We start from the raw sequence: 26,361 nt of genomic DNA, 5'->3' as shown, positions 1-26,361 counted from the left end.
AAAATATGATAAAGGTGAATTTTCATGCTAACATATTAATGTTGCCGGCATGCTGGCCTGGTAATAAACCCTGAAAATAGACCAAGGAAAGCAACACACCATGAAGCAGCATAGAATACAGAGGAACAATTAAATACGGTTAGAGAAAAAATGGTTTGGGCTTCCATCATGTACTTTTTACTAGATTTATAACCCTGTGTGTCATTTGCATGTGTTTACATGTGTAAATGATATATATTTATGATGTTGAAGTTACTGCTAAAGTAATTGTACCTGATGGTTTCCATCTATATCAGAAATGTCCTCTCTGTCTTCTTTCTCACGGGTAAGCCCTCCTAAAGATTCGGATTTTTCTCAGACATTCAGCTGGGCTATGTTCTGCTTATTAAAACTTTGTTATGATAATTTTCCATATTCTTATTAAATGACTGTATTTCACCTGTGTCCAAATGTATGCACTGCCTTTGTTACAGATTAACTGCTTTCTTTACTGAAGGTAAAGATTTCTCCCAAAACAAATTTATCATTTACTTTATTTACCTAGGGCTTTTCACTTGTGCTATGAAGCAAAGCATTGAAAGAAATACAAACTGAAAAAAGATAAAAAAGGTTATAGTTGATCTGATGAATAACAAACACTAGTAATAATTCAAACTTTTGAAAAATAGCCTCAGGAATGGAAAATTAGGTAGGATGTTAAGAAAACAAAATAGTGAGATAAAATTTTAGTTGTCAAAGTACTTCTCACAGAAAGATATTCATTTGATGCATTAATATTGGCCAATATATTTGAGTGATAAATTTTTAATATAAAAAACAAAAAATATCTAATTATCTTAAAAATGCATTTTATTTTTATATTAAAGTGATCATTGAATGTATACTTAAATTATAATGTGATCTTCAAAAGATGAAAGTTTTTTTTTTAACATGCACATCTACACAAATTGAAAAATATAGGGGTGCCTGGGTGGCTCAGTCAGTTAAGTGTCCGACTTTAGCTCAGGTCATGATCTCATGGTTCATGGGTTCGAGCCCCGCATCAGGCTCTGTGCTGACAGCTAGCTCAGGGCCTGGAGCCTGCTTCAGTTTCTGTGTCTCCCTCTCTCTCTGACCCTCTCCTGCTCAAGCTGTCTCTCTCTCTTAGAAATAAATAAAACATTTTAAAAAAGAAAGAAAATTATCAGACAACATTTCTGAGTTTAAAGTTTAAGAAATATGGGGCGCCTGGGTGGCTTAGTCGGTTAAGCATCCAACTTTCGCTTAGGTCATGATCTCATGGTTCATGGGTTCGAGCCCCGCTTCGGGCTCTGTGCTGACAGCTAGCTCAGAGCCTGGAGCCTATTTCAGAGTCTGCATCTCCCTCTCTCTCTGACCGTCCCCTGCTCATGCTCTCTCTCTCTCTCTCTCTCCTAGAAATAAATAAAAATATTTAAAAAAAATAAAAATAAAGTTTAAGAAATATGATCATTGATACTGTAAAGATCCAAGGTATTTTACTGAGCTAAAACATGATGCAGAGTCATGGATACTTGATCTCGAGAATAAGAAATGAGCTTTAAAAAATTACCTAACATAGAGTCACATTCTAATCCCCACTTGACAATGCTAATGAATTTTGCCTTTCTCCAGGCAGAAAAAGAATATGTCATACATTAAATTCTGCTAGTTCCAGCTTCAGAATAAACAAATGACTAACTAGGTCATATTGCTTTCCAAATGTCCAAATTAGGTTTAGGTTCTTTGGGGTAACATTTTGCACCAAGAGATTGAGAAGCAACTATGGAATGGATTCCCTGTCTTGATCTACACTCAAGAAGTATCATGCACCAATTTTTATATACAGAGCCGGCCCAAGGTAGAAAGATAGAGTAAGAGAATAAGTGGAAGCCCATCTTCCCTGAACTCTCATTCTGTCTCTCTCTCACTGCCTCCATTTTATTTTTTTTCCCTCAACATAAACATAGTATGTGCTCATTGAACAAAATTTTCTAAATGCAAAAATATTTCATGAAAAAACAACCCAAATTAACCCCCAAATCACCATTAATATTTTAAGGTATATCCTTACATTGCTTTTTTCTGTATAATGTGTGGTTAGAAATATATCTTTGAGCTCCTAACTATTGCTTTTATTGGGTTAATTCCAAAGGATCATTTCTCAGAAAAACAATTGAAAGGGTATAAATAAGGAGGGACATTTTAGCGATAGGTTTTGGCTATTGACAAGGAAGTGGCTGCCTCCTTCACCAAAGCAAAGATCTAGACTTATTTATATAAATAGGACATTAAGGCTTCATTTCATGAACCTATCCTTCTGCCTGTTTTCTGTTACTCTTTTTATGAGTAATGTGATGACAAGTTTTGTTGTTGTTTTTTTTTCCATCATGAATGTGTACCCACTAAAATATTTTGATTTTTTGTAGATGTCTGATTGTTGCTTGGGTGTTATGACTCAGGAGCTAAAAGTATGGCTGAAAGAACAAATTTCAATTATCACAGTTTAGGATTTATTGATCTTGGTTCTTCATGACAGACAAATTTAATCAGTTAATGACTAGCATGCGTTTCTGACATATAGAGAAATCTAAGGTATGGCTGTGAAATGCCAATGATGATTCACGATTATCTTCAAAGCTAACTCCACATTTTTTTTCATCTTGAAATTCAAGGCCCTACCCAATATGGTTCCAATTTTCCATTTTTAAGTTTGTCTTTAAGATTTTTTTTTACAATATAAAATATGGTATTTCTAAAAGAACACAGGGTTTATAATTAGCTCTGATTTCGACTTCTTACCAGAATCTGTTTTCTCTGTCATCTTGTCAGTTATGTATATTTGTTAAAAGTCTAATAACACCTACTTCACTGAGTTCTTGTAAAGATTAAATAAAAGGAGCTACAGGATGTGAAATACACAGCAAGGTGACTAGCATGAAGGAACACACTCAAGAATGTTATTTCCATTCTCTTTCCTTTGATGAGACTTACCCTCCAGGCAAACGAAATTATATGTTGGCTTCCATGCCTTTTTACCCACCTCCCTCCCCAAAGAATTTGCTCATGTATTCTTCTCTACTTACTTTCAGTTGAGACCTTTTATCTTGGAGATATGAATCAAAATATCTTCACAAAGTATTTGTTCAACTTGCCCCACTAAAAATTAATTTCTTTTCTGAAATTGCATCAAAATGCTTTATCCATACTTCTCTTTCAGTCATTATTACTTCTTTCCTTACATTATAATGATGTGTAGACATAGACAAGCCCCAAGTTAGTTAAAAGCATGAATTCTAGAGTATGAGGCATACTTTTATCCCATTCTGTTACTAATCTGTTGTGTTACTGTGAAATATTCAACCTTACTGTACCTCATTACCACTTTTTTTTTTTTTAGATAGTGGTAATTATAGTACCCATTTTCAAGATTGGTGTGAGTACAGTACCAGACACTAAGGATCTAACTAATGATGGTGATGATAATGAGCTTTGTGAGGGCAAGTCCAATTTTATGCAACTAGGGAAACTCCACAGAGGCTGGCACTTAATCAGAGCTAATTAAATGAGGAATAATGTGTGTATTGGGACATAATAATGGGAAACAAGTACCATGATGATGTGTCCTGTTGCCATTGTTCCACTGTGTTCTGATACTTGTAACATCATGGGTTATCCTGTTGTTTATCTCTTAGTATCTTTTACATGTATTCGTTTGCCAAGATGTCAGGAGTTGTTATACATTTCCAGTAGCTGCTTGAAGGAATAATCCACATAGTATCATCATACCATGTATGTATGTTAACTTGAAAACCTAATACCCATTGGGCTAAGATGTTACACACTCTAACACACTCTCAATCACATAAGTAAATGCATCTATTGACATTTTTGTTCTTTATACTCTCTAGTTCTTACCTGCTTCATAACTAGTGCCTAGAAACATATGAGGAGTAAATAGATCTTAAAATACTATATAAGGAAAGTCCCTGGACAAATATTACGAAAAATAGAAAAAGGCACACTTGGCACTATTGTGACATGTGAGAAAGAAATAAGAGGAATGTACAGAACAAGGTGGTACGAAGCCAGGATTCAGACTGTCTTCTTTTCTGGCAGGAACCTAAGTAGGAAAGCATTATAAATATCTATAAAGGTTTGGAGAGTCTGAGAATATTTGTGTGCTATTGGTGGACATATGCAAGCATTGACTGAGGATTCTAGGGACTTATACAAAAATCTATGCTTCAGTGTTGTGCTTACACATACAATGCAAGACTGAAAAGGAGGTAGACATATAAATAGACCTGAGCAAGTTTCCAAGAATCTCATGGTCTGTGAATGGTATGCAGCGGATTTAAAACCTCTGCATGCATTTAGTGAAGTGACATGGAGATTTGGGGAGTTAAGGTAAACTGCAAATGCCTTTAGAAGTCGTATGATGCCTGATTTTAAAACTCAAGAATGTAAATCTGCTCCCTTGTATTCACTAATTGTTAGGGAAATAATACTTATATTATGGGCAAAATGTTTGGAAATCATAATGTCTTTATATATTGTCCTTGCCTTGGTGCTACTCATATTTCTCAAACTTAGTTGTACTTAAGAATTATTTTATAGGTTCATTAAATAAAACTGTGTATAAATACATAGAGGTGTTTTCAAGGTCAGTTTGGTCCAGTAGGATTTGCTTTACATTGGTCAGAGGAAATGTGCCCATCTAGCATTTTGCTGATAAACAATTAAAAGCAGGAACTTGAAATCATTAGGGGTCCCCAACCCTTTTGAAAACTTGATGAAAATTGGGATCAACTCCCCAGAAAAAAATGCATATATACTCAGACACAGAAGTCCTGAATATAATTTAAGAGATTAAGAAAATCCTCAAACCCCAATCATGTACCTTAAATTAAAATAAATCCTACTTAAAAATTTAGTGTGAGGCTTAACATGGTTTACCTTGGAAGTGTGAGTTATTTTATATTCATTAAATTCCATAACGTTTGGCACCAACGTTTGTGAGAAAGAGGAAAAAAATGAATTATTTTAAAAGTAAGAATGAAGTCAATCATCTTTATAGCCCTTATATTATCACACAACACTTCTTTATTCATGTCAATGAACAAACTTATCCCCATTAACCCATATTATGAAATGGCACTGTGGGTTTCAAAAGTGATTTGTTTTTGAATTCTTGCTAGATATTCTGTTCAAAGGTTTTTAAAATGTTACAATGACTATAAATCTAGTAGCATATACCTTCTTTACATAAGGATGACAAATCAGGTGAAACTTTGTTACAACTTTTATCAAAATGGGTCTTCAACAGAGAGGAATTCATTGCTTCAAATGTTCCACAGTAGATTGTATCCCTTATTCTTTTTTGTTTGTTTGTTTGTTTATTTTGTTTATTTTTTAAAATTTATTTCTAGGAGAGAGAGAGAGAGACAGCGTGAGCAGGGGAGGATCAGAGAGCTCTCTCTCAGTCACAGACTGAAACAGGATCCAGGATCTGAGCTGGCTGTCAGCACAGAGCCTGATGCGGGGCTCGAACCCACCAACAGCGAGATCATGACCTAAGCAAAAGTCGGACGCTTAACCGACTAAGCCACCCAGGCACCCCTGCATCCCTTATTCTTAAAAAAAAAAAAAACAAATGCATTTTCATGCAGTTTTTAAATAATGTCTTCTGTGGCTCAAGTTCATTGGTCAGGGCGGAAACTACTAGTAGTTAGGTAGGGTAGAAACCATTAGCTGCCCATTCAAGAGCGTTCTCTCTTTCTTACTTACTCACATTTTTCTTCAGGAATGAGGAGCACAGTTCTCAGGGAAAGTGGGGCTGTCTCCTAGAACCCTGGACGTGAAGCATGGTTGGTTTGCAGCAAGTCATGAGAATACCTAACCTACCTTTCTTTCTTTCTTTCTTTCTTTCTTTCTTTCTTTCTTTCTTTCTTTCTTTCTTTCTTTCTTTCTCTTTCTTTCTTTCTTTCTTTCTTTCTTTCTTTCTTTCTTTCTTTCTTTCTTNATATGTGAGCTTAAACTGTATGGGAACAGGAAGTGGGAAAAATGACAAAAATCTGGGAGAAATAATAAAAAAGAGGTTTTATTAAGGAAGTCTTGATGTATGTTACTCAATATAATTCACCCTATTTTCATCTCCAAAAGATCTTCAGGGGCGCCTGGGTGGCTCAGTCAGTTAAGCATCCGACTTCAGCTCAGGTCATGATCTCGCGGTTTGTGGGTTTGGGCCCTGCGTCAGGCTCTGTGCTGACAGCTCAGAGCCTGGAGCCTGTTTCAGATTCTGTGTCTCCCTCTCTCTCTGACCCTCCCCTGCTCATGCTGTCTCTATCTCTCTCTCAAAAATAAATAAAATATTTAAAAAAAAAAAAGAAAGAAAACAAAAGTGACTGGTGACACTGCTCTGAGATTCTGTGCTGATACTCATCCTATCATTCCAACATTTGAGTGTCCATTTTGTTTGTTTGTTTACCTGAGTGATTTTTTTTCCCACTACGTGGCTCAATTGTTGTTCCCAGTAACTGGATCCAGGTTTTACATTGCTAGGAATCTATGAGATCTATGTCTCTGTTGTTTCTGGATTTTGGGGGGACTGGGGGGGGTTGTTTTTGTTTTCGGTAGAAGCAGCCTCAGTCTAGAGCGATGCCGAGGTTTCCATTTCTTTATATTTGTGTTTGTCTCTGTTCATGTTTTTCACTCTTTTACTTTGTAGTAGAAGAAATCCGGGGTGGGTGGTTAGAGATTGTTTTATGGAAATATATTCAGATAGAATTTAAAGATTATTATGTTGGGATTTAAATATTCTCACTACCTTATTTTGCCAACATTTGTGGTTGCAGTTCAATGTGAGAGTCTCTGTGTGTTTGTTGGAGGAGGCCACAGAAAGATGGCACATTTTGGAGAGTTGGGGTTGGCAAGGGGGTGGGGAGTAGAAATTGAAAAACAGGAGTTGAAAATGAAAGAACATTTTATGTGAAATAAAATGTTATTAAAGGACTGTTGTCCATAGTTTTGGAAATTATCATTTGTAATCTTTTCTTAGGGGTCAGACACTTTATACTTTATATAACATGATCTCACTGAATCCTCAACGAAAGCACTATTTTACAGACACCTGCGTGGCTTATTTGGTTAAGCGGCTGCATCTTGATTTCTGCTCAGGTCATGATCCCAGGGGTTTGGGGTTGAGTCCCTGGTCAGGTCCTGTGCTGAACATGGAGCCTGCTTAAGATTCTCATTCTCTCTCTCTCTCTCTCTCTCTCTCTTTCTTTCTCTGCTTCTGCCACTCCCCAGCTCTCTAGCACTCTCAAAAAAAAAAAAAAAAGCACTCTTCCAATTATTGTTATTGTAATTATCATAACCTCTCTCCAAGTGGTGAAACAGAAGGCTCAGTGGAGTAAGCAGCTTTCCCAGAGTCACATAACAAAACTGAGAACCGAAATTTAGACCTGTTCTCTGATTTCACCACCTACACAGTGCCTTTGCCCCTTCCTGAAAAAGATGACTGTGACTTATGATTTGATCTATAATTCTCTCTGAAACTTTTGAAAACTGAAAAATAACTCATGCTTTTTTTCTTTTTTCTTTTCTTTTCCTTTTTTCTTTTTTTCTCTTTCCTTTTCTTTCTTTTCTTTTCTTTTTTTTTTTTTGCATATCTTTAAGAGACAGAAATATATCTGAGGCAATGGGTGTGGATGTCACCAGTTGACAGCCTGCTACTTCTCTCATTTCTCTAACACATTGTTTTTAAAACCCCTTTGTGATAAAGCCTTTGTTTTTCCCTCAGCAACAATAAAACTCGTTTGAGCCAAGAAATTAATAGAGATATTAAGATTAGTAAAAGGCTTTAAATGCATTTTATCACACTTAAAGGTGTATAGCAAAACATGTTACTTATATTTTTTAAAAGGTCATTTAAAAGATATGTAATTCTATACAAAGTCTAGACGTGAAATAGATCATCCACTCATATTTCTGTCAGGTATTAGATCACACTGAAATTTTTAAAGCCACCTTCAGGATATCTCTGGGTTCTGTTCTTATACGTGTTATTGTTAGGAAATGAGTCTGACAGAAGAGTGCCCAATGGACACTTTGAGCCAAAATTCTCCCTCTTCCTACCTTCGCCTATGCTTCCATTATGCTCGTCCTTGGATTTTTTTCTCCTCCCTCTCAATCTGTAGAACTCTCACACTACAGAGGTGACTCTCTCTGCATCATTCTGCTTTCATTTATTAGGCTGGAAAGTCTCTTGGGATAAGCATACTTCAATGCTAACTGGAAAACGGATGGTGAAAAAATACTTAAATAATGCCACTGATGCTGTTCCTTGCCTATGCATGTGTGTGTGTTTAGTAAAGAAAAGAAAACGAATTGGTTTACTATTCTCTGTAATAAAGTGATAGTGGGAAGCAAGGTTGGGTTTCTGTTGTTTTTCTTATACTGATAACTGTTCTTACCTGCACAGATTTATATGTAAAAATGTTCTTGGTACCTAAGGCAAATAAACTCTCATTGGATGAGTGAGTTTATTAAAACTGCCTTAGGCAAGTATCTTTGAGTCACTGAATGTAAACATCTCTAAAATAAGAAATAAGAAAACATCCACACGCCTTGCCAGGGCTGGTCCTGGCTCTAGATTAATTGAGCCTCGCTTTAATGCTTTGAGGAGTGACGGATATTAAGCAACATATTTAAATCACTGAAATTCAAACATGTTTTTTCTGTGCTGTTTTGTTTTGTTTTTACTAGTCTGAAAAGGAGAGAAAATTTCTGATATACTCTCAGGGTAGAGTCCTGCCAGTTACGTACACAGACCGAATTCCTTCTTAAGCCAGAGATTGCTTTTCCATGAGACCTGAATTGTTTACTGGGGTTAAGGGTTAGGAGAAGAGAAAGGTCAATCATTCTTGCTGTTTTTGTGTTAGGAGACAGAAAAGCATCCCATAAATAAAAACAAAAAACAAAAAAACAAAACAAAACAAAAAACCCCAACTGTAGATGTGGGATACTTGACTGGCTCAGTCAGAAGAGCATGTGACTCTTGATCTCGGGGTCATGAATTTGAGCCCCATATCCACTGTAGAGGTTACTAAAAATAAATAAACAAATAAACTTTTAAAAAGTCATAGATGCATCTATTATATTTCACTGCAGTGAGTAATTACCACTGAAGAATAATAACAACAACACGGATTTGGCAAGCCCTCCAATTCCAAAACCAATAGGGCCTAAATGATTAAAAAAGGTTTGCATAATTTACACATGAGCAATGGAGCCAGATTTTACTATGGAAAATATTATTAGTTTATAAGTCATATAAATGTGGATTTGCACTGATTATCAGGAACTGGAAGCTAAAATTCTTTTAAAGATCACCTAGAATTCCCATTATTTATGAATCCTCTCTAGGGTTACTACCATTAATAACTGTTAAAATATATTTGGGTACCTCTAGAGGCAGGGAACCACAACCAAAGAAGATCATTCCATGTTGGATAACTCTTAAAATGATGTTGGTCCAAATATTTATAAGTTATGCTTTCAGAGTGAATTTATGAATTACTTCCTATAATGTAAAGATAGCAATCATTGGCAGCCTATGTGCTCATATCCCCAGTAGCCTGAACTGTGCCACGTGTATGTGTGTGAAATTCTTTGTACCTCCTAGTATTTCAGTATTCCCTTTTGATGCCTAGAGATACCCTTGGTTATCCCCTTTTTTACCTTGTTGACATCTATGAAGATCATTTTAAATTTTGCTTGATAACGAACAGGTTTTTAGTAGTATTTCTGTCGATATCAGAAATGACCAGTGAGTGTCACTGTTCTAACACAGACAGATATTCATGGGTTTGTTGTCATAAAATGATCAACAACATCTTGCAGAAGCCATAAAAACTTGTAATTATTCAGAACACAGGCAGTGGGCTGGATGAATCAAGGGTCCTCTTATTCCACCCACATCAGCTACTGTAGAAATTTTGGACAGATTTACTGGTGCCTTTTTTTTTCTTCACTAGTCTACTTCAGTTTTGCAAGAAGAGAATTTATTTTGCTTTCCCTTCAAAATAAAAGACTGGCCATTTTTTCCCATAAATTGTTCTTTCTACCACTCAACTGTGTATATTCTGTAAACAACTTTTTTCTGATTTTCTGATAAATATTGTTATTTCTGATTTGATTTCAATTATTTATGCAATTGATTATTGATATACAGGGAAAGGCAGTAATCCTGAGTATCCCTTTGTACTGGGTTTCCTTTTAGGCATTTCATGTATACTATTTCTTTTAACTCCACAACACAATGAAGAAGTCCTTATTCATGCTATTGTATAGATCAGGCAAAAAAGGCTGAGATATGTTAGATAACTTGACCCAGGGTCACATAGTAGTTCATCTGGCATTAGCCAAGATTGTCTGACATCAGAGCCCAGTTCTTTCTACTACACCCTCCTGCCCTCAGACTATACCTACAAAAATGGGATGCTTAGAAACTAGTATCTCAGTTGTTGTGAACATGTTTGGATTTTGATGGGCTCCTTAGATAGCACCTCTATCCCATTGCCTGAATTCTGAACCAGTTGAGAAATAGAGCACTAGAAACTGACAGATGGATATCAAAAGGTCAGCTGTATAATTGATGAAAGCTAGGGCAATGGGACTTTGATGTGTGGCCCAATGAGCTCGCCAAACTTCCTCTCCTTCTGAATCTGAGACATACCCATCAACTAGGTGACCCAGCCAGGAAACCTGAAGCAACCCCCATAGTGTTAGACCTCTTATAATGTGTCAGGAGAAAGGGGAATAGACCAAAATGGAGAAGAAGAAAGTTTTTCCAAACTTGCAAATGACACAACCCCTGATAAACTAGGTTCTTCCCCAAAGAAGAAAGGCTAGGAGTATAATCTACTGAAGTCCCTCCACATGGGATTATTTTTTAATATGCAGTTTTATAATGCAGATTATTAACAAATACAGAGAACAGTGGAAAGAAGTACTCAGCTCCTTCTTGCTCTGAATCCAAGAGCTTTTTTTCTTTAAACAGTTCACATTTATTATTGGTAACAATAAATAGATGTTTTAAAGACTATCAGTAATATGTTACTAACAGAGAGGTAATACATTTACAAAACATTTATAGAATTTTATATGCAGACAATGAACTTAGGAAAGAAAGTATATTAAGACACTACTAATAGAAGGGGAAACCAAAAGAATCATTGGTATTGAAAAAAATGTGAAATAGAGTGCAGGGTACTGAAAGAGAGACATAGCACAAACTCATAATCAAATTCTGTATGCCCTGTAGTTCCCTTACAAGGATAATCAGGTGTTTATCCTATAAGCATTTGTGCAGTACTGAACTCTTGAGTTTTTAAACTCTTAAAGATACATTTAAAGAGGGCTGTGGAAAACCTATTCCCTGAAACAGATGTGTTTTCTATCTTCAATGGCAAGCAAGATTCTTTCAGGCCTTGTAGGGCTGGTTATCACATAATAATTGTAAGGACTTGAATGTTTACTCTTAGTGAAATGGGAGTTCACTGAATGAAGAAGGGTTTCAAGCAAAAGAGTCATATTAGGTGTATTTCATTTTTTATTTATGTGCCTCATGTCTCTTCACTCTCAATTCCAAACCTACTTTCATGATGGGCAGGAAAGACACCACTTAAGAGACTCACAGCAGTAGAGAGGGTGAGAAGATATCGATAGGTTCTGGATATACAGTTACTTTAAAAGTGGATTTGATGGGGGTTATGAAAGAAAAGTATCAAGATTTTAGTCTCCAAGATTTTCCCCATCGATTCAAATGGGGAAACTATGGCTGGGTTGGATCTGGGAGCAAATATCAGAAGGTTCATTTAAGAATGTTGAGTTTGGACACAATTCTTTCAGACCAAGTAGAAATGTAAAGACAGATGTGATATTAATGCCTGGAGTTAGGGAGATATATCTGGATGGGAGATACTCATTTAGGAGGTATGAGTATATAGATAATATTTAAAACCATGAGACAGCTTAGATTACCAAGGGTAAGAAATAGAGATAAAGAAGAGAAGGGTCCAAAGACTGAGTCATTGACCTTTCCAAAGTTGAAAGGTCAAAGGATGAGAGGAACACACAACAGAAACTAAGAAGGAGCATCTATCTAGAGAGGTAGGAGAAGAGCCAAGAAAATATAACACCCTGGAAGCCATGTGAGGATAGTGTATCAAGGAAGGAAGAACAAGCAATTATGTTAAATGACCCTAATGCAGCAAATAGGATGAAGACAAAGAATTGACTGTTGACTTTGGCAGTAAAGGGACCATCAGTGACCTCAGTACAAGACTTAGTGGACATATGGGGCAAAACAAATGAACAAACAAAAAAATCACAAAACCTGTGGAAGATTTAAGAAGATCAATTAATAATGTGACTATTAATTGTACTTCTGTGGAATTTTGGAGCAAAAGGAAACAAACGAATTGAGAAAAAAAGGCATCAGGAGAACTAAAGTCAAAAGAGGTTGCTTGCTTTTTTTTGTTTGTTCATTTGTTTCTTCTTTCCAATTTTTTTAGGGACTAATGTTTTCATGGTGATGGGAGGCTGGCCTTGATTCTGCAAAGAATATTTCTGTTCAAAAGCATGAGGGAATTATTGGGCTGAAGTAGGTATATAAGCAGAGATGGGCTTAGCTGGGAATGCAGTTAGTTTATGTAGAGTATCAGGCAGGAAGTCAGAATATATGGGTACAGATGCCAGTATGTGGGTGGAAGCTGTGGAAGTTTTCTGCAGATTGCTTCAATCTCAGTGAAATAGGAAGCAAAATTATCAGCTGAGAGTGTAGAGTGGGGAGGAAGTGGGTGTTAGAAGATAGAATTTGAAGTAAGGCAATAAAATATGAAATCGTCTTCTAGGTGAGTAGGAAAACAAGATGACCAGGGAAATGTATTGACTGTGGGTCACCATTAAGGACCCACTTAAGGTTATAAATAGGAATTTGAGGGACGTAAGTCTACATGTTGGCACATTTTTCCTTCTAGTTGTGGCTTAACTTCAGGTGTACGTGTGGAATTGGGATGCCTTAGACACACACACACACATCTCATATTTAAAACTAAATTGTTTTGTGTCTTTCCTATTATATTCAAATGCATATGTTTGGCGCACCTGGGTGGCTCAGTCAGTTGAGCATCCAACTTTGGTTCATAATCTCACGGTTCATGGGTTCGAGCCCCACATTGGGCTCTGCGCTGACAGCTCAGACCATAGAGTCTGCTTCTGATTCTGTCACTCTCTCTCTCTGTCTCTCAAAAATAAATAAACATTAAAAAAAAGCTTTAAAAAGCATATTTTTAAATAATATCCATAGCCATGTTACAGCTTGTCTGAGATGGTTATTTTTAAAAATAATGCAAATGCTTGATAATTTGTCTCTAAGACAATTGCTAATGTTTTTCCTCCTTTTGGTTTTTTCCCTCTTGACATTGAATCTGATTTTAAAAACAAAAAGCATAACACCCCAACTAACATAAATATGTAAGCATTGAAAACTATTTTAGAAATCAATCTACTTTCCCTCATTACAGATTAGGAAACAAAAGCCCACGGGAGAGGGAATGGTACACAAGATTCCATATATATAATTTTCCAACCAAACCTCACTTTTTTTTTTAGAGCTATATCACAGATCCAACTCTGCCTTATGTTATGATGTGACCAGGGGGTATTACTTATTCAGATTTTGGCAGTCATATAGGAGCAAGCTGCTGGAGCTTTCATTATGGATATTCTTCTGTAGAACAGGTGTGTAGAAAAAAAGTCTATGCTAATTCCCAGCAGACGCTAAACCTGTCTTGTCCCATATATGCACCAGCTCAGCTGAAACAGAAGTAACCTACCCCTGCATAATATCACTCACATTATTAAGAAAATGGCACTACTGTTGCCTGGTTACCTCTTCATTTTCTTAATTGCCTCTTCATAATGTGAGTTTCATAAACTATAGCAACCCCATGGAAAATTCAGAATTACAGAGAATTACCTCTGTCATCAGCTTTCCGATTTCCATGTGGAATTAAAAATCTAGATACCTTGTCCTATCTTTCCATAGCTTTATAACCTTCATTAAGTAACTGAACTTTCTGGGACACTAGTTTCCTAACCTATTGACTGAGTAAAATGGACTTGGTCAGTGGTTGAAGTACTTTTAAAGTAGCTACACTCAGGTTGTACAGAATATGAAAGTGAAGTAGAGTTTTTATTTAAACCAGAGCTAAAGTAGCTCTATTGTGTATGCTCTGAACACCCTCGCACCTTCCTAGATTTCCTTGAGAAGCTACACAGAACCCAAGTGCTCCAAGGATCCTGGTTTTAAAACTGCTAGATGACAGGATCCGATATCTCTTTTGGCTCTGTCATTCTATAAGCCTATGATGCTATGCCATGTGTGTGTGTGTGTGTGTGTGTGTGTGAGAGAGAGAGAGAGAGAGAGAGAGAGAGAGAGAGATGGATGAATGATTCATACAAAAGATGTGTATGAATCTATTGTTGCACAGAGCCTTAAATACCTTAATACCATAGAGCATAGACTTTTATTTTTCCCCAATGATGTAGTCTCAAAGGAAAAGAAGTAAGCTCAAAGTGAGATCAGTATAGATCTCTGCTTTCTCATCTCATTTTTAAGCCTTATCATATAAACCCACATCTGTTAGGAGAATTTTTATGGTTAAAGGCAGTAGAGAATGATTAATATAAAAAATCTCCAAGTGGGAAGAGATTGGTGATTCAGCCCTGCTAAGCTCCAGGTACTGGGCAGAGGCTGTGAAGGCACCTGCCAAGATCCATCCAAACTGCCAGCCGTCATGCGGTATCTGCCTTACACAATTCCTTACACATGAACTGAATGTGAGTTCAATTTTTGGAGAAGTGGAGAAAAAGGCACCTTCATACAGAAGAGGCTAATGTAGAAGAGTTCACTAAAAAATGACAAAGTCAGAATACTTTTGGTTATTCTAATGAAGAAGCTAAGATCTTTAAAATAGCTCCGTCGGTTAAGCATTGGACTTCGGCTCAAGTCATGATCTTGTGGTTCGTGAGTTCAAGCCCCGCATCACAATCTGCGTTGAAGCCTGTTTTGGATTCTGTGTCTCCCTCTTTCTCTGCCCCTCCCACGCTCATGCTGTGTCTCTCTTAAAAATAAACATGGGACGCCTGGGTGCCTCAGTCGGTTGAGCGTTCGACTTCGGCTCAGGTCATGATCATACAGTTTCTGGGTTCGAGCCCTGTGTCGGGCTCTGTGCTGACAGCCAGCTCAGAGCCTGGAGCCTACTTCGGATTCCGTGTCTCCCTCTCTCTCTGACCTTCCCCTGCTCATGCTGCCTCTCTCTCTCTCAGAAATAAATAAAAACATTAAAAATTTAAAAAATAAAATAAAATAAACATTAAAAAAACTTAGAATAGTAAATACTACTTTCAAAATTGTTTTATATTTATCTCACTACAGAAGTAAAATAAATAAATACAAAGCTGGAATGTATTTAAAGTTCAGAGAAGAAAATAATATTAATATTTTGATATTAGCATTTTTAATATTCTAAAATATTTACTTTCAGCTTTTATATAGCAATATATAAGTAATAAAGAGATAATAACACCATGAGAAAAATTGTTACCAGACATATAAAAGTGGCTTCTGATCAAACCCTAGCAAATCTTAACTATTACCCATTTTTATCTCCGATGATATGATGTCATATTTTTGTTTTCATATCTTTGATTATTAGTGAGGATAACTATTCTTTAGTATTTACATAATTTTTAATTTTTATATTTAAGTTAGCTTGTAGAATAGAGCAAAATTTCCATTTTGTTTTTTTTTAAGTGACTTAAAGGTATCACTTGCAGCAATAGCCAATGTAGATTAACATTTATGTAACATTTTGTGTTAAGGATTCATATGTAATATAAAAGTCACCAAAAGACAAACAAAAATAGAGCATTACCTTCTTGCTCATTATATTCATATTAAACTATTCTAATATTTGAAATTAATTTTCTCAAATTGCAACCTGTTCTTATAAAATTTTATAACAACGAAATATAAATTCTCCCATGTGCTCTCCAAGCCACTCACCACAGGTAATTACTATTATAGTTTAATGTATACATTACTCTATGGTCTTGCTAATTTATATAGTACAAGTAAATACATATTATAGGGTGGGTTGCAACCAGGGAGGTCATATTATAATAGTTTTTGAAACTTAATTTTCCACTTAAGAATATAGAATAATATATTTTTATATCAGTACATGTAAATCCACCTCATTTGTTTTCTTTAAGATTTTATTTTTAAGTAATCTCTACACCCAACATGGGACTTGAACTCACAACCTGAGATCAAGAGTCGCATACTCTACTGACTGAGCCAGGCTGGCACCCCTACCTCGTTCATTTGAATGGCTTCTTCTCAGGATTGTAACATTTAGACATACAAATGTGTTTTATGATTTGTTTTCCCACTTTATACATAGTAAAGTAATAAACATCATTGCACATCTATATTTGGGCTCTATGTGTGTTTCAGGAACAGAGACTCTCAGAAATAGAATTGCTCCATTAACGTGTATGTATGGGGGCGCCTGGCTGGTTCAGTCAGTTAAGCGTCTGACTTCATCAGGTCATGATCTCCTGGTTCACAAGTTTGAGCCCCATGACGGGCTCTGTGCTGACAGTTCAGAGCCTGGAGCGTCCTTCGGATTGTGTGTCACCCTCTCTCTCTGCGCCTCCTCTGCTTGTGCTCTGTCTCTCTCTCTCTCTCAAAAATAAAAACATTAAAAAATAAAAATTAAAAACATAAAAAATAATAAAGTGTATGTGTGTCTTCAGTTTTTAAGTCACTGCCCCTCATGAGTAGGACTTGCCAGTTTAAAGTTCTAGCAAGAGTATATGGCAGCATCCACTTCTCTACACGTTGCCAACACTGGCTATTATCAATGTTTTTAGAAACGTTGGCAATCTAATAGCATTTTGTCTTAATTCTTACTCTTTAGTTGTTCCTAAGTTTTCATGCACTTTTTCAAGAACCATCCCCATGTACATGTTAAGGAATGACTGTAGTTTAAAGTGTGTCTTGATTTCCTCTTCCATTCACTTTTTAATATTGGATCTCTAAAAACATTTATAATTAATGTCTAATTTTATTGGATGGTCGTCAGAGAATGTGCTCGGAAATAACTTATTTGGCCTCATAAGAGAGAAATCCTATGGCTGTCCCTTTCTAGCAGCCTGGTGATATTCTTTGTGCTGTGTGGCCATTTGGGTAACTGCTGAGACGTAGAGTTGCTATACCATTCCCACTAACCGAACATGAACAGAAAACCTACTTTGAGTAATTATTTCATGTTTGCTTTAAAAACCTTTATTGTCCATACGTGGTGTTCATATTTCTATATAATAATTGCATACACACTACGGTCTTTGAGCTCAACAATCAGCTAGTCCTTCTCCCTGCCTCCTAAAGCTTTCCTGTCTTAGAAGCAGAACTTGTGCCTTCCTATGTTTCATAAAGTTTTGTATTTATTTTCCACATGACACATATCTATATTTGTCTTAAGGCCTTCCACAAATTTATTCTCGAAATCTATTTCATTTCTATCTGATGTTTAAATTCAGTGTTTTCCTTAGATCATATTATATATCCCATACTTATATCCATGTCTATATTATAACTATTTGAAAAGTCAGCTTGCAGAGGGTTCAATAAGAAACATATTATCACCCTAGTTACATAATCTAGAAGCTACTTTTTAGTAACAGACTAAGGACTCTAGATCACCCAGTTCCATCCTCTCATTTTACAAAGACATGAATTAAGGAAAAGTGAACTTCCCAAGGTTATCCACTTAGTTGGTCATGACTCACTTTCCTTCTGAACTAATGATCTAATGGGTATTATTTCTTTGAAAATTAAAAAAAAAAAATTCACACAAACACCTTTGATCTGAATCAAGAAAAACAATTGTAGGTTAACTTGCTTCAGCATGTATAGTGTGTAATTCATTCTGGTTTAGAGATCATTATTCACATTCAATCAGTGAATGTTCACAAACAACATTGATGAGTCTCAGCTTTTTGCATTTGGACGACTTCTCACATTGGCTGCCCTTCCTTTCCAGATTGTATGCAGCTCCAATGATGATATTGGTGTCTAGATTTGTCAGTTTATTTAAGCTATTTAACCAGATTAGTGTAGGCTTTTCCTCTGAATCAACTACAGACCTAATTTTTGCCTTAGTCCTAAATCGTCTTAACAGAGGGGTTTCACAGCAATAGCAAGTTTGATTTCTAATATTTAACAAGTAGTCTGAACTTACTTCAAAACCAAAATTTGAATGAAATATTTTACCTCACTGTTGTGTTTCTGAAGGTGAATTAGCCTAATGTGCTTTTCTTCTTTCAACATTCTTTACTGAGCTTTCTCTAATTTTTTATACAAGATCTGAAATATTTGGCCAGATACACATACTGACATAGAAACTAGTATTTTGAACTTGATAAACATAGATATAGAGGACAACCTTTCCAACTACATTTAGGATATAGAGTTGTCTGGGGTGCCTGGGTGACTCAGACAGTTGAGCATCTGACTTCAGCTCAGGTCATGATCTCGCAGTTGATGGCTTTGAGCCTCACATCGGGCTCTGTGCTGACAGCTCAGAGCCTGGAGCCTGCTTCAGATTCTGTGTGTGTGTCTCTCTCTGCCCCTCCCCTGCTTGTGCTCTGTCTCTCAAAAATAAACAAATGTTAAAACAAGATTTTAAAAGGACATCAAGTTCTCCCAAGACAAACACTATAGTATTTTCAGCTCGTTGTTTTGTTTTATTTCTAAATATTCCACTTCTTGCTCTTCACTTCTTCTTTGGTTTCCTTTCTTTCTTCTGCAACCAGATCTTGTCATTGGCCAGGAATCTGTTTTGGTCCCCTGTACTTTTTTTCTTCCCATTTTTTTCTTTTCCAAAGGTTTACTCCTTATATAGATTCAGCCCTCATCTTTATGTGCATAGCATCTTAGTCTACGTCTCCTTCTCCTATTTCCCCCTCAGGCTCATAGCCCATTTCCTGAATTATCCCAAATTCAACCCAAAGTAAGTATGTCTGAAACTGAGCCTGTCATACCTCATACCTACTTGACCCTCCTCCCCGTTTAGTTGGTGGAAAACATGTGTCAGGTCTCTGGAACTTGAAATATTAACATGAACTATCATTTTATTTCTGTCTCTCCTCTTTATCCAATTCACCAGTCAACTGTGGTTTTCTGATGTTTATTTTGTAATGTTACTCATATATTTGAGTTTCAATCTACCTTTAAGAATTGCCAGGTGATCTTTGAGACTTTTTCCTAATCTTCTACCCACAAATGCCACATTACTCTTCCTAAAACTTGCTTTCAAAATTAGGACCTCTCTTCAGTATCCTTCAGATACAGTTAACGATCTAGTGAAAAGGACGAGATATTTCAGTTTTGGTGACTATTGCATGATTGATTTGGACTACTGTTTCTCAGCTTCCTCATGTCATTCTCTGTATTTGTTGGTTTGAGTTCCACAAACAGGCCTCTCACAAAGCCTTGGCTATTTTACTTCCACACTGCCCCTCCTTATTTCTCATACTTGAGTTAACCTTGTGATCTTCTTGATCTACCCAAATTCTTTATACTCTTCAAATTCAGCTTAAATCCCATCATTACCTGAAAATACTGCTTAAAATTATTATGGCAATTCTGAAAAAAACATCTGGTTTTTGCCTCCCCAAACCTTTTCATCTGTTTTGTCATATTAATAGCACATTTGTCATATTAATATCACACATGTAAAATCTAAATAGCCTTCTATATAAGTGTTAGGTAAGACATCTGAGCTTAAGTTTAAGCTCTGTGACTTCCAAGTTGCATGATTCCTAAAAAGTGCATAATACAATACACACTGAGTCTCAGTTTGCTCGTCTGTGAAATAAGTTGGGCTAGATTAAATAGTCCTCAAGTCTCTTTCAGCTTATGATCCATAAACTGATATTTAAGGACATTTTGTGCGATATAGTATAAAATATACTCTACTTTTAGAAAATAAACTCTATTATAAAATAAACTCTAATACATATTCATTTGGTGATCATTAAATTTCTCAAGCCCATGCCCTTATAAGAATATTTGAACTTTAGAATCAAAATAATAGACAAACTATAGAATTGTTTTATTTCTGTTATTGTATGAAACCAATTTTAATGTTTTTTTGTATAGTTTTATTGTATAATTTTATTCTGAGGCTTAGAAACATTTCTAGAGGAAGCCTTATTTAAAAGGAATGATTATTTCTAAATGGAGGTATCACTTAGAAAAGTGCCTGTCAAGGTAGCCTTAGAGCTGAGTCTTTTTTTAAAAGAAGAGTAGACTTTCCATTGGTCTCATGCATAGAGAAGGCATTTTAGGCACAGAGAAAAGATTGACCAAAATTCCAGAGTCAAAGAAGTAGAGGTCATGTTCAGGGAATTCTGGTGATTTAGCGTCACCAGAATCGTTTTCTGCACAGAAGAGCAGAGAGTGAACAAAGAGAAAGATACAGCCTTTGAGTCTGGGTGGGCAGAATATTAGAAGAGTGTATTACTCACCCAGGGAAAAAGTAATTGGAAGGTCCAGCCATTCTAAGCTTTTTCAAAGTTGACAGCTAAATCAGTTTGCATAACTGTACATAGACCTACCCACCTGCTTAGTTTCTAATGCAATTTACTGAAAAGTTGTGTCTTCCTACACACTTCTTTATAACTAATGTGACCTATTCCAGATAGCAGTTTTACAGCAGCAGTAGTCAATATGAAAAGCTCTTTTTTTCATGATAATTTTCTATTATCTTTCTGGTCTACTGAGTTTCTAAGCAAAGTTCTTCTTGTTCTTTTGTTCCCTCTCACAGGCTTGCGAAAGTTGTGCTCATCTCATTGTGAGCTTGAGAAGAGTGTGTGGGCTGCCAAAGGCAAACACAGTGAAGGTGAGTTGTGAGGGTGCAGTTTCAGGTGCTCGCACCAACTTTGCTTTTCAGTACAATGGAGTAGCAACTGCAGAGTCTTTGTGCAGAGTGAAAATTTAGCACTAAAGTGAGGATCACATTCATGTGATTAATTATCAATGTGACACTTTAGCTTATCATGCAGTTTGCAAAGCACATTCACAACTGTAATTTTATTTAGCTTTATCCAGGCTTCTAGAGAAACTGCATTTATTTATAAATGTCTTATGCAAAATCTTACATATAAAAACCTTTGTACCACTTGTTTTGAAGAAATGTATTCCCATTTTAAAGTAGTATCTTGGTAATCTTAGTAAGTATTAATAAGTTAATCAACTAAAGGCCACTGCACAAACCAGTTATATATATACATATATATATATTTACTTATAACTTTTTTTAAGCTATTTTCTTTTAAGTTTATTTAATTTGAGAGAGAGAGAGAAAGAAAGAGTGAATCCCAAGAAGGCTCCACACTGTCAGTGCAGAACCCAGTGTGGGGCTCTAACTCACAAACCATGAGATCATGACCTGAGCCAAAATCAAGAGTTGGACACTTAACCAACTGAGCCACCCAGTTGCTCCAACACTTACTTACTTATAATTTTAATGTAAGATATTTAATGTAGATTTTATATGGTTAATTTTTATATATAGGCAGTCCTTAAATTATGGTGGTTTAACTTACAATTTTCCATTTCACGATTGTGCAAAAGTGATAAGCATTTAGGAGAAACTGTACTTTGAATTTTGATCTGTTCCAGGCCAGTGATATGCTTAGAAAATGCCCTCATGATGCTGGCCAGTGGAAGCCACAGCTCCCAGCCACCAACCACACAATCACAAGGGCAAAGAACCGATGTACTTAGAATCATCCTGTTCCCATACAATATTTCTGTTTTTCACTTTTGGGAGAGTATTCAGTAAATTACATGAGATCATCAAATCTTTATTATAAAATAGGCTTTGTGTTAGATGACTTCGCCCAACTCAAAGTGTTCTGAGAACACTTAAGATAGGGTAAGCTAAACTATGATGTTCAGTGGGTTAGGTGTATTACATGCATTTTTGACTAATGATATTTTCAACATATGGTGGGTTTATTGGAACATAAACCAATGAACATATCTACATAAAACAGCAAACTGCTCTAAAAACCTTAAAAGTTAAACGTTAACAATAAACGTTTATTGTTAATAATAGGTAAAATAATAATAGGTAAAAGCAGGTAAATGCAAACTATACTTAGCAATCAACTTTTTTCCTGGGATCCAGTTGAGAAAGAACAAGGCTGTTAGTTAACCAACTGATTGGTTACTGAATAATAAAGTTAATTAAATTGTCATGGTTAGAGAATAGATCACCCAAAAGGCAGATAATTCAAACAAGAAAACATGAAAACAGAGAGGCAAACATTGAAAATACTTGTTAGACAGCCTTTTAAAAATTTATTGTTTTATTAAAATATTTTTAAATGTTTATTTAGTTTTGAGAGACAGAGAGACAGAGTATGAACAGGGGGCAGGGAGCAGAGAGAGAGAGACACATAATCTGAACCAGGCTCCAGGCTCTGGGCTGTCAGCACAGAGCCCGAAGTGAGGCTCAAACTCATGAACCATGACATCATGACCTGAGCCAAAGTCAGACACTTAACTGACTGAACCACCCAGGTGCCTCTAGAGAACCCTTAATGGGAGAATTTACTCTAGCCCAAGATATCCCCCTGCCTGCACACCATATGGAGATGAGTACATTGAGCTACCATAACCTAGAGCTATTAACATTTCACATTGTATCACTCACTTTCCTTGCCTTGATTCTAGGCTTGACATAAATCTTTGCATTAGAATCCATTTTCCAGTGTGTGTATTTTGGGTAATGTATATCCTGAATATATGCCATTACTTCCAGTACCCAAGGCAATATTGTTTTCCATGACATAAGAATAATTTTATTAGTATTGTATTGGTATCATTTTATTCCAGGCTTATTGAGATATTGACATATAACTTATGTAGGTTTCAAGTATACAAAATGATGATTTAATACATGTGTAGATTGTGAAATAATTACCACAATCAGGTTAGTTAACAGCCCTTCACATAATTACTTTGTGTGTGTGTGTGTGTGTGTGTGTGTGTGTGTGGTAATGATTTTTAAGATCTATTCTCTTAACTTTCAAGTATATAATACAGTATTATTAATGATTGTCACCATGCTGTACATCAGGTCCCCAGAATGTATTCATCTTATTGTTGAAAGTTTGTACCCTTTGACCAACATCTCCCTATTCCTCTACCTCTGTGCCCTGGTAGCCAACATTCTACTTGGTTTGTAAGAGTTCAACTTTTTCAGATTCCACATGTAAGTGAGAACATACAATAATAGTCTTCCTCTGACTCATTTTACTTAGCAATGTGACACACTTCATATTGTCACAAGGTTTTTTGTTTTTGTTTTTTTTTTCAGTTGAATAATTTCCACTGTGTGTGTGTGTATGTGTGTGTGTGTGTGTGTTTATCCATTGACAGACAACTATCGTTGTTTCCATGTCTTGCCTATCGTGAATACTGTTTCAATGAACATGTGGGGTACAGATATCTCTTTGATGTACTGTTTTCATTTCCTTTAGATCTATATCCAGAAGTAGAATTGCTAGGTCATGTGGTAGCCTGCTTTTTATTTTTCTGAGGAAGCTCCAGGACTCCCTTTCATCTGCATCCTTCCCAACATTTATTATTTCTTGTCTTTTTGAAAATAGCCATTCTAACAGGTATGAGGTGATATCTCATTGTGATTTCAATTTGCATTTCCTTAATGATTAGTGATGATGAGCATCTTTTCATGTACTCAGCTATTTGTATATCCTCTTTAGAAAATGTCTATCTAAATTCTTTATCCAGTTTTAAATCAAATCTTTTTTTTTTTTTGCTTTTGAGTTGCAGGAATTTCTTTTACATATGGAATATTGCAATCTCTTTATAAGTGGTTTGAAAATATTCCCCTCACTCCCATTGGTTTCCTTTTGTTGCTGATTGTTTCTTTGCTATGTACAAGCAAGTTTTGTCACATTTAGCTTGCTTTGTTTCAAACCACTTTATTTAGGTATGCTTGACATACAAAAGCTGCATTTAATTAATGTACACAACTTGATGAATCTGGAGATAAGTATACACCTGTGAAATCATCACCACCATCAATGCCATGAAGATATCCACCACTCCCAAAACTATCCTTCTGTCTCTCCCTTTTATTTCCCCCAGAAAGGAGATTAGTGGTTACTAGGGGCTGGAGGGAGGGGAAAACAAAAAGTGTTGGTCAAAAATGTACAAAACTTCAGTTATGCAAGTTGATTAGATTTTGAAGATACAGTTATGGTATAGTTAATAATCCTGTATTATACACTTAACATTTTGCTAACAAGGTAGATTTTATGTTGCCTGCATTTGTTTGCATCAACAGACTTTGTTACAATTCTATTGTTACAGTTAGTCTATCCAAGCTCCTTATAGCCTCCTTGATAGTTCTCTTACTCTCCACATAGGGTTTGTTAACTCATCCTGTGACTCTATCTTCAAAATATATGCATATCTCAACTACTTATTGCCTTCACTGGAACCACTCTGGTCTAAAATCTCATTACCGCCTCCACTGGAAAATTGAAATACCTTCTAACCAGTGTCCACTCTACTACCTCCTCCTGCCCCTCACAATTCTCTTCTTGACAGAGCAGCAACAACAATTACTTTAAAACCTAAATCAGTTAATACCACTCTTGTGTTCAAAAACCTCCAAAGGCTTTTATCTCATCCAGACTTTACTTAAAATGAGCTGCCACACCCAGTTCCCACCCCTTATTTCAGTTTCTTACTGGTGATCTCATAGAGCACAGGGCCTCCTTGTGCTTCCTCTCACCTCTGGGCTGTTGCATTGTTGTGACTTCTGTCTGGAACCTTATTGCTCCAGATGTGTGCATGGCTTATTGCTGCTTCACCTCTTTCAGGACTTTGCTCAAATGTCATTTCCTCAGAAAGATGATAAGTGGCCCTTCCCTAGCCATCATACTTAAAATTGCATTCCTTTCTCCCATTCCAAAGCACTTATTTTTCTTCACAGGACTTATCTGATATACTATCTTCTGTCATTTTCATAATATCTTTTCTTCCATCAGATTGTACACTACATGGGAGAAGAAATCTTGCTTTCTTTTTCTGTTTTGATCACTATCGTCAGTGCCTAGAACAGTGACTGATTAAATGGTACGTTCTCAAAAACAGTGCTGATGAACTACACAGTAATCTATCTTTATTGTTGAAAGTCCATTTAGTACTATACTAATTTCTCTGGGGTGAATTTTAACATTAATTGAGATCCTTGGAGAGCAGTCTCTGCTTTTCATTATATGTGTCATCAATATAATCATTAGCCAAACCAATGACATGTGTGTGTGTATGTGTGTGTGTGTGTGTAATATCCCTAGTGTAAAGCAGAGCACTGCCTCTCACACTAAAGACTGATAGCCTTCCTGTCTTAAAGCCAGATTCGTTACTGTAGGGAGATTCACATTATTCTTCTGGCATTAAGGTCCAGATGTTCCTCTTAATTTATTAAAAGCTTCCCTCTTAAGAGGCTCTTATTCCTCTGGACATGGTAGATGATTAAATATCATAGGAATATAATCATTTTCCATTTTCTTAGGAAATCCTGTTTTCCATTAATTCAAAGTTACTGATGGTGGATATAATTTAATCTCCAGGTACAAACCATAGATTGTTGCTCCTGTTTGCCATTTTATTCCTATATAACATTCTAGAAAATCCCCATCTTAGCACCTACCCATTCTATTCTGCGAAGAAAAAGAAAAAAAATAAAAAACCCCAGCAGATCTGTAAAAAAGAATATGTGCGGTCGAGTGATCTTCCTTTATTAGGACATGTGCTCATTCATTCATTCATCACAGCATTAGAGTAGATTTCCTTTGCAAAAGACACTGAGCTAGGTGAGAAACTACATGAAGAAAACTGAAAAGAACATAAGATTCAGAATTAGGAGAACCAAGTCAGACTGGAGCGTATAATAACAGTGTGACCTGGGCTTATAATCATATTTTAATGATGAAAATGAAGTTGATAATACACATTTCACAAGGTTAGATTTTGTATGAGTACTGAAAGAATTACTGAGTTGAAAACCAATTTATAACATGCTATATGAATAGAAGCCTTTTCATTATCATGTTATAACAAAAACTGTATTTTTATATAAAATTAAATATAAATTAGTTCATAATATAATAAAAAAG

At 35.9% G+C, this 26,361-nt stretch overlaps 1 protein-coding gene across 1 annotated transcript in view; it reads left to right on the top strand.

Annotated features, from left to right (window-relative positions):
* ANO3 (anoctamin 3) overlaps nt 1-26,361 on the top strand; it is a 398,246-nt gene that overhangs the window by 99,673 nt on the left and 272,212 nt on the right. The window contains exon 2 of the mRNA XM_039218371.1: nt 20,967-21,041. Coding sequence (XP_039074302.1) covers nt 20,967-21,041 — 75 coding nt within the window. The remainder of the gene's footprint in view (nt 1-20,966; nt 21,042-26,361) is intronic.

Source organism: Hyaena hyaena, unplaced genomic scaffold, assembly GCF_003009895.1.
Source record: "Hyaena hyaena isolate Hyena2069 unplaced genomic scaffold, ASM300989v1 scaffold_753, whole genome shotgun sequence".
NCBI lineage: Eukaryota > Metazoa > Chordata > Mammalia > Carnivora > Hyaenidae > Hyaena > Hyaena hyaena.
The sequence above is the reverse complement of the archived record's forward strand: the minus strand, read 5'-3'. Positions and strand labels throughout refer to the sequence as shown.